This window comes from Culex pipiens, chromosome 3 (genome assembly GCF_016801865.2).
Source record: "Culex pipiens pallens isolate TS chromosome 3, TS_CPP_V2, whole genome shotgun sequence".
Lineage (NCBI taxonomy): Eukaryota > Metazoa > Arthropoda > Insecta > Diptera > Culicidae > Culex > Culex pipiens.
In genome coordinates this window covers 149,397,882-149,415,448 of record NC_068939.1, presented here as the reverse complement: position 1 = coordinate 149,415,448, position 17,567 = coordinate 149,397,882, and the positions used below count along the sequence as shown (strand labels likewise).

The following is a 17,567-nucleotide window of genomic DNA, read 5'->3' as shown; positions in this document are numbered from 1 at the left end:
TTATGATACTCTTAATTTTTACTCTGGCTAACCTCCTAAAGTAGTCCATTTTAGCTTTATTGCTGATTTAACACTTATTTAACACAGCATGTGGGACTAAAAGGCATCTCGCATACATTTTCTCAGGAATTCTACATAACTTCTCCAAAACTACAATAAAACTCAAATTGTTACTTGGGAATGCTAATATCTTAACAGCTAACAGCCAATGTTAAAAATTAAAAATTTGTTAATTTTTCTGATCTTTTAAAAAAAATAAACAAAATTCTGGCTAACTAACACTTAGCAACATTTCAACAAAGCCAAAAAAAATCTGTGTTACGCCATTTTGAACACGTTTTCATCAATTTTACAAATCATCATGATTTTTTGTACTTTTTTTAAATACGTAGTTTAATGAAATTTTGAGTATTTTCAAAAAATTATAATATCACGTGAGCAACTCTCTACCAAAACCGGAAATGGATTTCATTTGTATTTTTTTATTTGGCTCAAACTTTGTGGGAGCCTTCCCTATGACCAAAGAAGCTATTTGGTGTCATTGGTTCACCCATACAAGTCACCATACAATTTTGGCTGCTGTCCATACAAAAATGGTATGTAAATATTCAAACAGCTGTAACTATTGAGTGAATTTTCTGATCAATTTGGTGTCTTCGGCAAAGTTGTAGGTAGGAGGACCATTGAGAAAAAAATAGGTACACAGAAAAAAAAATTGCAGATTTTTTAATAATTTTTTTTCTAGAACTCAATTTCCCAAAATACGTATTTTTTGATTTTCGAGATTTTTTGATATGTTTTAGGGGACAAAAATCCGCAACTTTGGAGCCATAGAGAAAAATGGTCAAAAAATTTGCCGACGAGTTATGATTTTTTGAAAAAATAGTGATTTTTGGAAAAAATTTTGATTTTTGGAAAAAATAGTGATTTTTGGAAAAAAATAGAAATTTCATGCAAAAACTAATTTATTTTTTAATACAAAATTGAATTTGCAATTGAAAACTACTTTACAGATTTTTTTATAAAGAGCTCCGTTATACAGCCACCGAAAGTTTGATTTTAGCGAAACATTTGCAGTTTTTCGATTTTTAAAAATAATGATTATGAGTGACCATTTCTAAAAATATTGTTTTTGAAAAGTTCAGAAAATTCGCTTTAAAATTGTCTAAGAGACATTGAAGATTGGACTTCGGATTGCTGAGATACAGCCGCTTTAAGAAAAAGAAACACGAAAATTTAAGTTTTCTAAGTCTCACCAAAAAACCCACATGAAACATGAAAATTCGTGAAATTTTTCAATCCTTTTGAAAAAAATATTTTGGAAAAAAAATAAATCAAGACTAGCATTTTAAATAGGCGTAATATTCAAGGTTTGGCCCTTTTAAACTATTAGTCTTGACTTGAAAATTTTCAAAATATTTTTTTCGAAAAGAAAAATTTACGAATGTTTCATGTTTTAACATTGGAAATCGGACCATAAGTTGCTGAGATATCGACATTAGAAAATGGTGGGTTGTTTTGGTGAGACTTAGAAAACTTCAATTATCGTGTTTCTTTTTCTTAAAGCGACTGTATCTCAGCAATCCGAGGACCAATCTTCAATGTCTCTTAGACAATTTTATAGCAAAATTTCTGAACTTTTCAAAAACAATATTTTTAGAAATGGTCACTCATGGTCACTATTTTTAAAAATCTATAGCTGAAAATATTTAATGAACTTTTGAGTATTTTCAAAAAAAAATATCACTTAAGAAATGTTTCAGAAATTCTCAATCATTGATAACCGTTATGCAATAGGTAAAATTTTGAGTATTTTTTGAAAATACGTGGTTTTGTGATTTTTTTCAATATTAAGAAATTGATTTTTGTTTAAAATGTTCAAAAGATTCCGGATTATATGATATCCATATTGTAAAAAAACTTATTCATAACTAAATTTTTCATTCTTTTTTCGAAAATATTTTTTTTTACAATTTAAAATAGTCAAATCAATGAAAAATTTTGCTTGTAAATTGATGTTATAAAACAAAGCAAAGAGTTTAAAAACATATAAAATGCTTGCAGTTGCTCAATCAGTACTGTACGTGACAAAATTGAGTTTTGATAGGGAATTTTGAAAATTCGCCATTTTTTATTTTACTAAAGAGGCGGTATTTTGGCACTGAAGTGACGAAAACTAGTTGTTTAAAAAGCAAAATTGTTATGTATCTACAAAATGATGGTATTGGTTTTGGTGCCAAATATTTTTTAGATGTATTTTTGAGAGAAATTCGTAAAACAAATTTTCAACTTTAACATGCTGCCAATGAAAAATTACGACTTTCTGGATCAATATGAATACAGAACATTAATGGTAGGACTCCTAACTATGATTTAAAGTGATGTACGGGACAATTTGAACGCATTTTTCATGTTTTTAAGCATCACATTTGTTTTCTTTTTATGAAAACAGACCATTTTTCAGTAAAGTGTAAATCGCGAGTTCTGAACGATTTTTGGGATTTTTTGTTGTATTAGAACATTGTTCCTGGGTCAAAAACCTCTCCCCTTTTTTTTGGTACACACTAGTGTTTATTCATAAAGTATTTCTTTAAGAGCGTTTAACTCCTCTCAAGATGGAATTCATCAGTGCCCAATTTTCTACTCAACCCAAAACACTCTTCAGCCCCAAGCCCCCATTGTAATCAATTATTACCGCATGCAATACCAACAAAAGTCTGCATCTGGATTCTAGCTTCGGCCAGCTTTTTCTTCCGCAGCAGTCCATGGACGGTCAATAAATCGTTCTCCATTTATCGCTACGCAGCCCAAAACTGGCAAAGTTTACCCGTCATTTTGGGGCCAATTCCCAGCAGGACGTTATCGTCGCCATCCATTTATTGTTATCTGGCAAGTTGGCCACCCTCCGTTCGCCCACAGGTGACATCACATCATTATCAGGTTATTTGGTGGTGTATTTCTTTTTCGGGACGCCTTTTTGCTGTTTGAAATTGGTGCTCTGGAACGTATTACAGTATTTTGAGATTGAAGGCTTTGGTCACAAAAATTGATTGCAAAAAGCTTTTAAATGTCGTGAAACAAAATGTAAATCTAGCAATTTAAACAGTTTTATTTACACTCTTAAATATAATCCACGTGAAATTACACATATAATTGTAAATTTACACTATTTTAGGTAAAATTACTATTCTTCAGTGTAGAACTCTCTTTAATGTGTGGTTTGGTTGGGCGTTTGAGCAGAACATCCCTTTATTTTTGTGTCAAACTCGTCGAACCTCACAAGTTTTGACAGTTCCCGAAAGCAGTTTGGCAGCGCGAAAAGTTTTGTTTGCCAACTAGAACAAAAGGGGCCAAAACTCATGTTTACACAAGCTCACACATACTCGCGCGCAGAAACGAGGTATTGATTTTCCGCCAAATAACATGAAAAAGTTATTTTCTCGGTGTGATGCGTGTGTGTATTGGAGTAGGTTAGCGTTGTGTGCAGAGGATAAACTTTAAACTTTGATGAGTTTGTGTCTGATTGGATGCTGTTCGATCACATATCTGTGGTGAGTACAAAAATGAAATCTTGGACTTTTGGAATCAATTTAAAAAACTAACTTAATCCACCTATGTGGTTGGTGCCTTCCTCACTCTTTTCCAACAATGGGTGATATGTGATATGATGGGTTTGGACACAAATTTCGTCTGATTTCGTTAAGTTCCGGAATACAAAAAAAACACACATATCACTTAAGGGCTCATAAGTGGCATCTTAAGTGGTCATAGCTTGAGACAGGGTTGCTAGATCTTCAATGTTTTAGACTCATTGGAAAGGTCTTTCGATTACCTTACCAACGATGGGTCGGATGATGGATCCGGACATTGTTTACATACATTTAAGTGAGATCCGGCTACAAAAAAGTAAATAAATGTCACTTAAGTGGTCATAGCTTGAGACAGGGTTGCCAGATCTTCAATGTTTTAGACTCGTTGGAAAGGTCTTTCGATTACCTTACCAAATATGGGTCGGATGATGGATCCGGATTTTGTTTACATACATTTAAGTGAGATCCGGCTACAAAAAAAGTACATAAATATCACTTAAGTGGTCAGAACTCGAGACAGGGTTGCCAGATCTTCAATGTTTTAGACTTGTTGGAAAGGTCTTTTGATTACCTAACCAACGATGGGTCGGATGATGGATCCGGACATTGTTTAGATACATTTAAGTGAGATCCGGCTACAAAAAAATACATAATTATCACTTAAGTGGTTATAACTCGAGACAGGGTTGCCAGATTATCAATGTTTTGGACTCATTGGAAAGGTCTTGCAATTACCTAACTAACGATGTATAACATGATGATGTTTGGTTCAGTTTACTGCCATTTATTCAACATCCGAAAATATGCGAAAACACATTTTTATACATAACTTTTGAACTACTTATCGAAACTTCAAACAATTCAATAGCACCGTATGGGACCCTAAACCAAGTCGAATGCGACTGGTTTGGTCAAAATCGGTTCAGCCAGTGCTGAGAAAACTGCGTGACATTATTGGTCACATACACACACACATACACACACACATACACACACACATACACACACATACACACACACATACACACACACATACACACAGACATTTGTTCAGTTTTCGATTCTGAGTCGATATGTCTACATCAAGGTGGGTTTTCGAGCTTTAAATAAAAAGTTCAATTTAAGAGCAGGATTATAGCCTTACCTCAGTGAGGAAGCCAAAATATCTGAATTCATGAACAAATATTTTTTTAATAAAGACTGAAAAGCTTGAATAATTGTCGACAAATTTGTTTTATGTGAATAATTTAACTAATAACTACTTAAATGTAAGTCGATTGATGTGCCTATCTCAATTACAAAGCTAATGGATTCCGCAAATAACCAAACACGGCATAATTAGATTCAAAAACGTCTTTACGCCATTTAACGAGCGATAATTTCACTCAAATGTTACCACGCTCCTTGGTCGGGGGAGCCATTGTAACGTCTCGTTCGCATTAATTACATTATAATTAGACCACCCCCAAACAAACTCCGAGCCCTCCACCCTTCACAGTTTGATTGATTGATTGATCTTTTACTTTTCCACCACCACCCACGTGGTTCTAATTTTGCGCAGGCATTCCGACGCCGAAAATCACCTGGTCCAGCAACGGCAAGGTGCTCCCCAGCACCATGATGGAGTACTCCCACGAGGCCACGCTTAGCAGCAAGCTGGTCGTGCGGAACCTGTCCCGGGACCACCAGCACAGCGTGTACTCCTGCCAGGCCAGCAATTACTACAAGCGGAACGTGACCGCCAACGTCACGATCGAGCTGAGGCGTAAGTTTTTTTGTTTGCTGATTTATCATGTAGATTCTAGAAACATAAAATCATAAAATCATAAAATCATAAAATCATAAAATCATAAAATCATAAAATCATAAAATCATAAAATCATAAAATCATAAAATCATAAAATCATAAAATCATAAAATCATAAAATCATAAAATCATAAAATCATAAAATCATAAAATCATAAAATCATAAAATCATAAAATCATAAAATCATAAAATCATAAAATCATAAAATCATAAAATCATAAAATCATAAAATCATAAAATCATAAAATCATAAAATCATAAAATCATAAAATTATAAAATCATAAAATCATAAAATCATAAAATCATAAAATCATAAAATCATAAAATCATAAAATCATAAAATCATAAAATCATAAAATCATAAAATCATAAAATCATAAAATCATAAAATCATAAAATCATAAAATCATAAAATCATAAAATTTTATCCCTCTTCCAGTGCGTCCCCTGGTGGTCGAGATCGTCAACGGCAGCACGCCGCTGTCCTCGGACCGGCGGTACATCGTCCAGTGCGAGTCGAGCGGGTCCCGGCCACCGGCCAAGATCACCTGGTGGAAAGACGGCACGCAGCTGATTGGCTCCAATCAAACGGTAAGCATCGGGTGCGCTCGCCAATCGTGCACTCAATTGCATTTTTTTTTCTCAGAATGGTGTAACATTCAGTTTGGAAGAAAAGATTTCTAGAGTTTTTTTTATAAGGCCCATAAACATATGAAAGAAAATAGTTTATTGGTCCTTTAAAAAAAAAAACTCTGGATTTTTTTTTCAAATTTAAGAGAGCTGGATTATTTACCCAAATGTCCGAAATTAGAGGTCCTAACCGTAATGTCCAAAACCAGGGCAATTTAACGTTATTTCAAATTCTAGACCTCATTAGCCTGATGTGCTATACTAGAATTATCCACCGAAATGTCCATCCATCCTTTGACTTAACGTTCAATTTTTAATGTCCGAATGTCCTTCATTACCAGCTTTACACAAATGTTCAGCAGTCCTACACTAGTAGATTAACCCAAATGTCCAACACTAGGAAACTTTGGCTTAATGTCCTAATGTCCGACACTAGCAGCTTCACGCAAATGTCAAATACTAGGACATTTTGGCTAAATGTCCAAATGGTAATGTCCTAATGTCCTACACTAGCAGCTTTACGAAAATGTCCAACACTAAGGCGTTTTGTCTTAATGTCCAATTTCTAACGTCCTACTGTCGTACACTAGCAGCTTTACCCAAATGTCCAACACTAGGGCGCTTTGGCTTAATGTCCTAATGTCCTACACTAGCAGCTTCACGCAAATTTCCAACTTTGGTTTAGTGTCCAATTGACAAAACCCAGATCTTATCGTGTTTTTTTTTTTAAGGTTCAGCTTACCTATTTGTATTTTTAATATTTTTTGCTGTTTCTTTTTTTATTCTTCTGTAGAAAATTATGAAATATTTCCTCTCAATCCAACTGAGTGTATCAATTTGTAGACTTCCCCTCAACACGTCTAAAATACCCAACTTTATCGCCCCAACCATGTGCTTAAATTCCAGCTCTGTCCCATCTCCAAATTAATACCGGCTTTTCAATTTCCGCTCCGGCCCGGCCCCGGCAGTCTAATGAAACTATAGAAAAAGCCACGTTTGCTCGCCCCGGAGAAACGTCAATGATGGTGGCTCCTCCGGAATGACACCCTCGCACTAATTGATTTTCCCTCATTAAACGACTCAAAAGTGTGTGAGCCCACCCAAATGATGACGGCAAGAGGATTAGGCCGCACGACAGGCTTTGAGGGAATTCCAAGGCACGGGTTGTCCTTTTGGAACGCACTATACCTTTGAACGGTTGATGAAAGTCTGTGTTCAATGAAGATTGGTAGAGGGGGTCGGGGAGCTGTTCTAATGAAATGGCAACATCTTCAGAACGTGACCTCCCACGCGTAATACGCAACGAAAGGAGCTAAAAGAGCAGCATTGGGAGAACATTGTTGGACTAGGGTGGTGCGAAGGATTTTTAAAAGCCATTCTTTGTAAATTTAAACTCAAAAAGATGGATCATTGGTTCAATTTTTAATTCGGTTTTATTGGTGAATAATCAAGATACAATAAGTTCTTTTGAGGTTCATTACAGAGTTTTGGAGTTCCTTTCAGCTGTGTGTTACATCATAATCCATTTTGGAACTATTATTGCTTGTAAATAAAGGTGTCACCAAGAGTACGGATCATTGGTTCCAACATTGTTAATCGATAGAATTATCGTCGATGATATTATCGTCTAACGATAACGATAATAGTTATCGTTATCGTTGGGACGATAACGATAATCTATCGTTTTCGTTATCGTTATTCGAATAATTCTATCGGCGATTATCTTATCGTCGATAACGGACGCTAACTCATTTTAAAAATCTTTCCTAAATTGGATTTATCCATCAATATCATGTAAAATTTTCAATCCATTTGCTAAGTATACATTTTTTGATGAAGTAGTAATTTTCAAAGCATAATTACAAACAATTTCACAAAATACCATATGTTTTAGAAAGGACTCAAATTTTCATAATTTGCAACATGGGTATCAAACAAAACAAAATTTCACCAGCATTTTCACTGCTTTAGAGCTTTTTGAATGAAATTCTAAAATTTTCACAAAATACCATATTTTCTCGAATATGTGTGTGTGTGTGTGTGTGCAACCAACCAAACGGGACCACGCGGCCGCTTCTTACAAATTGAGTTGTTTCCATGTATTTTTAGATCTACATTCTATACATGCAAATAACTCGCATAGGCATTTGGAAGGTGTTAGCTCTGCCGAGCTTCGGTGACCCATTTCTACGCTGGCTAGCCAAGCGCGAGGTACTTCTGCTTTATCGACAAGCCCCGCCCTGAAAAACGTTTGCACCAATCGGGTTCAAACGTTATTTAGAACCCAGCGCGTATATAGTTGGTAGTAACAGTATTCCTAATTCCAAGCCATGATGGCCTAGTGGTTAGCCTTTTTGCTTACCAATCCAAAGGACGGGGGATCGAGCCCCGACTCAAGCGACTTTGAATTTTCGTTCATTTTCAGAGTTTCAAGATTTATATTTCCTATACTTTCTCGTTGGGAGCAGATGGGAATCGAACCCAGGACCATTCGCTTACAAAGCGAACACCGTAACCAGTCAGCCACGGCCGCTCCTATACCATATTTTCTCGAATATACTCAAATTTCTATGATTCGCAATATGGGTGTCAAACGATTCAAAATTTTGCTTGCATTCACTGTTTTAAAGTATTTTGAGTATTTCATTAAAAAAACAAACTCTAAATCATTGAAAACATACATAAATTTTTGCTTCATTTGATACCCATTCTGAAAATTATGAAAATTTGAGTACCTTCAGAAAAAAAATTATATACATTTTTGTATTTTCGAGCAAATACGGTATTTTGTGAAAATTTGAGTATTTAATTCAAAAACTCTAAAACAGTGAAAATGCAAGCAAAATTTCAAATCGTTTGACATCCATATTGCGAATCATAGAAATTTTAGTTTTTTCGAGAAAATACGGTATTTTGTGAAAATTTCAGTATTTCATTCAAAAATTCTAAAACAGTGAAAATGCAAGCAAAATTTCGAATAGTTTGACATCCATATTGCGAATTATATACATTTTTGTATTTTCGAGAAAATATGGTATTATGTGAAAATTCTGTGTATTACATTCAAAAAACTCTAAAACAGTGAAAATGCAAGCAAAATTTCGAATCGTTTGACATTCATATTGCGAATCATAGAAATTTTAGCATTTTCGAGAAAATACGGTATTTTGTGAAAATTTGAGTATTTCATTTAAAAAACTCTAAAACAGTGAAGGTAAGCAAAATTTCGTATCGTTTGACATCCATATTGCGAATCATATAAATTTTAGTATTTTCGAGAAAATAAGATATTATGTGAAAATTCTGTGTATTACATTAAAAAAAAATCTAAAACAGTGAAAACCATGCAAAATTTCGAATCGTTTGATACCCATAATTTTTTTTTAGTATTTTCGAGAAAATACGGTATTTTATTAAAATTTGAGTATTTAATTCAAAAAAAACTCTAAAACTTTGAAAATGCAAGAAAAATTTCGAATAGTTTGACATCCATATTGCGAATTATATACATTTTTGTATTTTCGAGAAAATATGGTATTATGTGAAAATTCTGTGTATTACATTCAAAAAACTCTAAAACAGTGAAAATGCAAGCAAAATTTCGAATCGTTTGACATTTATATTGCGAATCATATAAATTTTAGTATTTTTGAGAAAATACGGTATTTTGTGAAAATTTTAGTATTTCATTCAAAAAACACTAAAACAGTAAAAATGCAAGCAAAGTTTCGAATCGTTTCACATCCATATTGCTAATCATATAAATTTTAGTATTTTCGTGAAAATATGGTATTATGTGAAAATTCTGTGTATTACATTCAAAAAAGTCTAAAACAGTGAAAACCATGCACAATTTCGAATCGTTTGATACCCATAATTATAAAAAAAAAAGTATTTTCGAGACAGTACGATATTTTGCGTTTTTTAGTATTCATACTTTGAATCTTACCATATTACCAAAAAAAATATTTTTTAAGAGGAAACTTGAAAATTCAACAAAAATTTGCTGGATTTAGTCAATTTTAAAACTATATTAAACACAAGTTATCGTTCGTTATCGCCGATAGAATTATCGGAATAACGATAACGCCCCTACGATAACGATAGAACTATCGATATATAACCTCGATATTTTTATCGTTAACAACTTGGTTCATCACTGGACTTCAAAAACCCATATTTTTGCCAGAAAATATTTTATGGAACAGTTGATTAGTTAAAAGTCAGTGAGTGTGTGAGTTAATCAGTGAGTGAGTGAGTTAGTGAGTCAGTGAGTCAGTGAGTGAGTGAGTGAGTGAGTGAGCAATTGTTTAATTGAGTTAGTGAGTGAGTGAATAGTGAATGAGTGAGTGAGTGAGTAATTGAGTGAGTGAGTGAGTGAGCAATTGTTTGATTGAGTTAGTGAGTGAGTGAGTAGTGATCGAGTGAGTGAGTGAGCATGTAAGTGAAAAAGTAAACGAGAGTGTGAGTCAATTAGTGAATGAGTGCACAAGTTAGTGAACAAGTTAATAAGTCAATTGGCGAGTTTAAGTAGGTGAGTTAGTGATTGTCAAGTAAGTGAATGAGTCAGTCAGTCAGTGAGTGAGTATGCGAGTGATTTAGTGAAGGTTAGTGAGTTAGTGAATCAGTAGATGAGTGAGTGAGTGAGTTTTTCAGTTAGTGAGTAAGTGGGTGAGTGATTGTATTGATTAATATTGTAAAGATTCATAGATTCGAAATCATTTGATTTTTTTTCTTTCGATACTTTTATTGTAAAGAAATTGAAAAAAATGGATTGGAATATAATCACATCACTTATATAATTTGAGCAATTCACATTTTTGTTTCACAAATTATCAAAGATCTTATGAAACCACTTCTAGTTTCAATCACCGCCAAATCTCTCAGCAACCCTATCCGAAAGGACCATTCACCGCTCAAAAGGATTTCCTTTCTTGCTCTTTTCCTGCAGCTAACGCAATCACCTAAGCAGCAGCACGCTACCTTCGTATCGATAACGATGCCAAAGTGTTAATAGAAAGACACCTCTTCCTTCCCCCCGAACCCAATGCGGAAGCTCCTTGACTGCCAATGCTTTGCTTTGCCACCCCGCTTTGCCAGCCTAAATGTTTGACAATTTTAGCTCCTCCTCCCACCCACGCACAAAGCATTTTACCTCTTTGTGCTACTGCGAACTAATCTACTTGCTTCACTTTCACCTTTCCGGGAGGGGTAGAACGAGGGGGAGGTGAATTGGTGGGGGTGGGGGAGAAAAATATTATTGTTATTGTTACTGATATGAGCCAAGAAGAGACTGGTTAAGACGCGCTTCGACACTTTCTGCTCGCAGATTGGCGCAGAGGGTGAACTGTGTTGGATTTGAAGTTGGTATAACAAATCATTAAAAAGACATCTTCACTCAACAACTACTTGAAAACTTTTTAAAAGAAACACCAAAACCAATTACTAAGTGATATTTATTTAGATAGACCCGCTTTAACGTTACAAATTTCCCACCTTCCTACCTTGCGCAAAGTGCGTCCCGCGCGTGATGGAGTTTTATTGATCTTGTTGAAAGCGCCAACGACATGACACCCCCCAAATAACGGGGTGTTGATGCGGGGTGATGACAGCGGCAACCAGCAGCCAGCGTGGGTCGTTATCTCTGGAGGAGGATTTGTGTCGCTACAAGGAAATTGGGAGCAATACCATTGACACAACTCCACGACAGGTATTCAACGGCAACAGAACCGCACAGGAGAAGATGAAAGGATGCCCAGGATGATTGCTTTCAACCGGCAGCGTAATCTCACCGGTGCGCCTGGATATTAACGTAAATTGAAGCAAAATGGGCCCTTCATCCGTGGAAAATCTTTGGAAACGGAAAAATTGCGGGTCGCGTGGGAGTTTTCTTTGAAGAGGAAGAAGATGTCTCCTCTTTTCTTCTGTTGCGCCAAATTCTTCAGAAATGAGATGTAATTTGCTCAAGTATCATGTGACACTCCAAAAGAACTTGAACCATTTACGCAATCTTCAATCATCTTTGAAGCAATGTGGGGGAATTATATCAGGAATTGCCTGGAGACTAGAGGATCCATGGCTTTAAACATCACCAAGATTTATTTCATCGAAAATTTTTCATCGAAAAAAAAAAACACAACAAAAAGTTTAAAAAACTGTGCCATTTTCCGTTACTCAACTGTTACCAATTTTTGGAACATGTCATTTTTAGGGAAATTTAATGTACTTTTCGAATCTAACGTCATGATTCGAAATCCGGACACTTAGTAGCATTTCATTTTTGTTATAGCTGGCAAAAAATCATGTAATAAGATGAAAATGTAGAAATATCATCAGGACGTAGTATAAACAGTCAGTTTCATGACAATGCATGCAAATTATGTCTTTTCTAACAATTTTTCATCAGAATTTTAAAATTAAAATGACTTGTTGTGCTTCGAAACCCGGACACTGATAAAAGCTGATTCGAAATCCGGACACTATTGCTTCGAATTCCGGACACTCGATTTTACTTATGAATCGCACAAATTTGGACTGAAATGTTAGTGAATGGCATGCTTTAGGTCTCAAATAAGCTGTTAACATTAAAACAATCAATAGTTTATATAAAAATTTGCTAGAATTTAAGGAAATCGAAACCGTTAATTTCTGCTTTGCCTTCCCGGTGCTTCGAACGCCTATGAAATATTTCAAGTGAAATGTTTCGCTTTTTTGGTAAACTTATAATTTTATTGTATTTAATTGTTTTAGCATTAACTACAGCGTTCAAACAAACTTTAAATGAAAGTTAATGTTGGAATTCATCAAATAACACAGTTTTGACATTCAGAATGGGAACTTATATCCAAATAATTGATAAAACAAGATGAAGTGTCCGGGTTTCGAAGCGTCCGGGAATTGGAATCATGACGTTACATTAATCCCGAAGGGTAATATTTTCATTAACGACAAAAATCTTCATTTAAAAATTTCGTGTATTTTCTAACTTTTCAGGATAATTTTTTAAGTGTAACTTTGTTCTACAAAGTTGTATCGCGATATTACGAAAAAAAAATTTGAAAAAGTTACTTTTTGCGTTTCTCTTTGTTTCGTCGTCCGTGTCTCAAGTATCTCAAGTATCGGACTAACTTTCCCACCCTACCACCAGGGATGCCAGATACACAGATTTGTCTGTGTTTCACAGACATTTGAGCTCGTGTCAGACATTTTTTGAGGTGCACAGCCTTTTTAAAAACTTCATTGAATTGTTATTTTGTAAAAATATCAATCGAAACTTATTTCGTTAGTCTTCAAATGCTTAAAAACACAATTTTTGAAAGATTTCTATGACTGTAAATTGATTTATTTGAATTTTAGACAAAGGCACAGACATAAACAGACTTTTTCACAGACATTTTAAAAAATCATGTGGCATCCCTGCCTACCACTGGTCGTGGCCGGTGCCGCTATTGATCAGCATGATACCTTTGAGAAGTTGCTTAGCGATGAAAGATAGCTCTCCACAGTTTGTGGATGTAACTTCTGAAGGTCCTGGTCAATAAAGGAGTAGCAACTGCGCCTATGCTTATGCTTAGGGTTAGTGAATTTTCACGATTTCGCGGACAGCGTGAAATTCGTGAAATTTTAAAATTTTCGTGAAATCCCGTGAAATATATATATTCTCAAATCAATTCTTTGAAATAACAATATAATAAATATTTCATCAGTAAAGACTTTTTAAGTAAATTTTATTAGTTTTCAATTGAAAAGCGTGAAATGACCATTTCAAGAATTGTTAGCAAGCGAACATTAACATAAAATAATTAAAAGATTTACTGAGAAGTGAATACTGCGAATACTTAAATGATGTTAACCAAAATCAGTCAAAGTTAAAAACATATTCTCATAATCATCAAGTTATCCCAAGGGTGATATCATCAATCATTTGAAAATTTTTCCTTTTTCAACCAAACTTTGCTACAATTGACTGAAAATGATATTGTGATGAGTTTTTGAAGAATACACAGATCATTTTTATTGATTTGATTTATGTTTAAAAATCAGTTATAAGCAAACATTCATGTAAAAGCAACATTCAGTAAAACCAGTCGTCTTTCCCTTAGTCAATATATAACTGACCAGAAGAGCAAGCAATAAGAACTATATTCAACAAATTTAAATCCAATAGAGTAGAGAAAGAAATAAGAAAAATATTGCTATTATCATTTTTCTAGAGCGTCCAATTTCCCGTCCCGGAAAAAAAAATCCCGGGAATTCCCGGGATTTCCCGAAAAAATATATTTCCCGTTTCCCGGGAAATTTGTAAATTTCCCGGGAATTCCCGAAATTCAACCGGAAATATACACTTTCTTAACTTTTTGGTATTGTTTTTTAATTAACAAAATAATAATAATGTAAGAACCCAATTTTATTTTATTAAATTCAAGTAGCTGTTCTTATTAAACTTTGTCAGTTCGTCTAAAAATTTCATGTTGAGGTTTATTTCAGATTACATTAATTTCTGAAGCATTCACAACTGGGAATAGATTTTATTTATTTGCGGGGCAACACAAATTACGATTTTATGGAATGAAAATAAACTATTATAATTTTGGTAATCTTTTTAAACGAAAATTGATGTTATACCATTTGAAAAAAGGTACATTTTTCCGCCAAGATCAAAATCAAGTTTAATTTTTTTTTTGTTTTTTTTTACCTTGACCAAATTGGATGAACATTGAATTGGTTTCATTAAATGACTTAAAGTGGGTTGTACAAGAAGAATTACGTTAATTTGTTCAAAAGTGTTCGAGAAATTACAGTTTAAAGTTGAAAATTTATAGAGCTTTAGAACTACCAAGGGCGTAAGAGGTTTAAATATGAAACTACAAAACAACTAGTTTTTTGCTATGAAAATTCTTTTAACCGAAGTCATTTATTAGGCTGAATCATTTAAAAATCATTAAAAAACTACTTCGTATTATATGCAAGGTGCCCGAAAAAGGCAAACAGATTTCAAAAACTTGCTCCTAATATTTGAAAACTTTGAGTTGTGATTGCATAAAAATGGTATTTAAATTAAAAAGCAGATTTTTAAGGTAAATTCAATGCATATCTATTCATTCATAAAAAACATATTTACTGCATTTTTTCTCATTTCAACTTAATTAAAAATATTATTATTTATCATATTCTCTCTTACTGACAAATTAAAAAGCAATTTTGTGGTGTTAATACCAACTTCTTAACAAAAAAAAATTATCACAATTTTTCGATATTTTGAACAAATTTTAAAGACAGCTTAAAAATTTAGATTTTTTTTTATATTTTCCTGAAACTGTATGTATTTTTACAAGCAGTCAAGGCACTGATACTCACACATATTTTGACCAATTAAGTTGCTATTATATACAATTTTGTTGCAAAATATAAATCAGATCCAGGATCAGAACAATTTTTGATAAATTTGAAATTTCCCGGGAATTCCCGGGATTTCCCGGGAAATTTGAAACCCCGGGAAATTGGACGCTCTACATTTTTCCTTAGGAAACTAGGTAATAAATTTAACAAAATTTTTATTCGCTGTAATAACAATTTGACTACTTTTTTAATTGAAAGGTATAATTTTGAAATAAAAAACAATAAAACTTGGTTTATTAAGATTAAATGAAAACCATATCTAAAAAAACAGTTTTTTCTGAGTCCTGATCAATTTTTAAGATATCCGATTATTATGGAGGTTAATTCCCTTGGAAGTTAAAATTTTAGTTTTTGAAAATGAGATGAAAACTTTAAAAAATATTTTTACTAGGCAAAATGTCGCAGAAAATTCGAGTCACTATTTTAATTTTTTTGGCTGGATAAGATTGTCAAATCTTGCTTTGACATTAAATTCCATAAAATTTAAAGAGAGAATTTAAAACCAAATCAAAGAAAACTGTTTAGCTATATTGCACGAATATAAAAAAAGCAGTTCAATAAAAGAGAATACGCATGCTCTACATTTTGTTTCAAAATCTATTTATAGAGCCCATCCATAAACCACTTGGAAACTTTTTAGAAAATAAGGATTTTTTTGTATTTCGTTCAAATTTTGTGAAGATTTTTTTTGGGTATTGAAAAATAATATACAATTAAGCAGTTTCTGTATTTTAAGCATAAGATTTTAGACTTCTATTAACATGTTTCAAGTTCCGTGAAATTTCCGTGAAATTTTGTGTTTTGAAATTAAGGTCCCCGTGAAATTTGCGATTTTTGAGCGTGAAAAAACACTAAAACTACTTATGCTTATGCTCTTTGTTTCGTCGTCCGTGTCTGTCGCCTTGAACGGCCATGATCAACGAGGGAGGACCAACTTTTTCAAAACATTTTTTTTTCTCGTAAAATCGTGATGTTTATTAGCAAACCCCTTATGTTTACATATCATTTTTTAATTATCTGCTCTACAACTTTGTAGAACATTGTTACACTCTCAAAATTAGCCCTGCAAAATTAGAAAAAAAACACGAAATTTAAAAATGGAGAATTTTGTTCTAAATGAAAAAGCGACCCTTCTGGGTTAATGTAGTTTCGAAAAGTACATACAATTTCCCTTAAAATTACATGTTCCAAACAAATTTACAGTTGCGTAACGGCTAAATGGCAAAGTTCTTTTGGATGAAAAAAAAGTTTATTTTGGAATTTTGAGTAATTGATGGCTTATTAAAAATTCCGGGCGTCCAATTTTACATAAAAATCACTATGACACCAAATTTCTATCTCATCACCGTTTCAGGCTGCAAATTATTGAAAATCACCTCTTTTTCGCATGTTCAAAAATGAAAGGGGTCGTACCGGCCCTCCATCACGAGATATAAAAAAAACGGACGGACCTCGGATTGGTGATCAGGGACACAAGTTACCCTTTAGGACAAAGTTTCACGCATATCGAAGAGGGGTCGGGGCAACTTTTCCCGATTTTGTATGAGTTGGTAGAGAATTACCCATATCCCTTATATATGTTCAAGTTTATAAGCTGATTTCTTTTCATCGCATTGCTAGAAGTATCATACACTAGGACAATTTTGGGCGAGAACCGCGCCACGTGCAGAAAAATACTGAAACGATGTTTTTCCCCACACATTTTTGTGATTTTTCCCATATAAACTTCAACGATAATAAGCGACCCCTAAACCTTAACCGATTTGACTTAAAATTGGCACAGTTACTTATTATTGCCTTAAAAATCGAGCCAGGGGGTATTTTTTGAGATTTTACAAAATTTTATTTTTTTCTTGTCACCCTTATCTACATATATATCAAATCAAATTTGATTCAAATACATATTCATCTAAAATACACTGATATTATATTTTTTTATGAAATCTACTAAAATTTTCATTTGAGCATATTTGTATCTATAGGAAATCTAAATCTGTCTTATCTGCTTAAACGCTCCACCAAACCACAACCAAAAGTAGATATTTAATCGGTTGAAATGTCTTAATTCGATGCAACTTTTTCCCATGAAAAGTTTAATATCAATTTTATTCTGAAAAATAAAATTAACACATTACACTG

General features: G+C 33.5%; 1 protein-coding gene across 1 annotated transcript in view; it reads left to right on the top strand.

The window, feature by feature from the left end:
* The window catches only part of LOC120432165 (hemicentin-2), a 786,150-nt gene that overhangs the window by 485,955 nt on the left and 282,628 nt on the right, over window positions 1-17,567 (top strand). Inside the window, exons 7-8 of the mRNA XM_052710374.1 lie at window positions 5,152-5,355; window positions 5,839-5,990. Coding sequence (XP_052566334.1) covers window positions 5,152-5,355; window positions 5,839-5,990 — 356 coding nt within the window. The remainder of the gene's footprint in view (window positions 1-5,151; window positions 5,356-5,838; window positions 5,991-17,567) is intronic.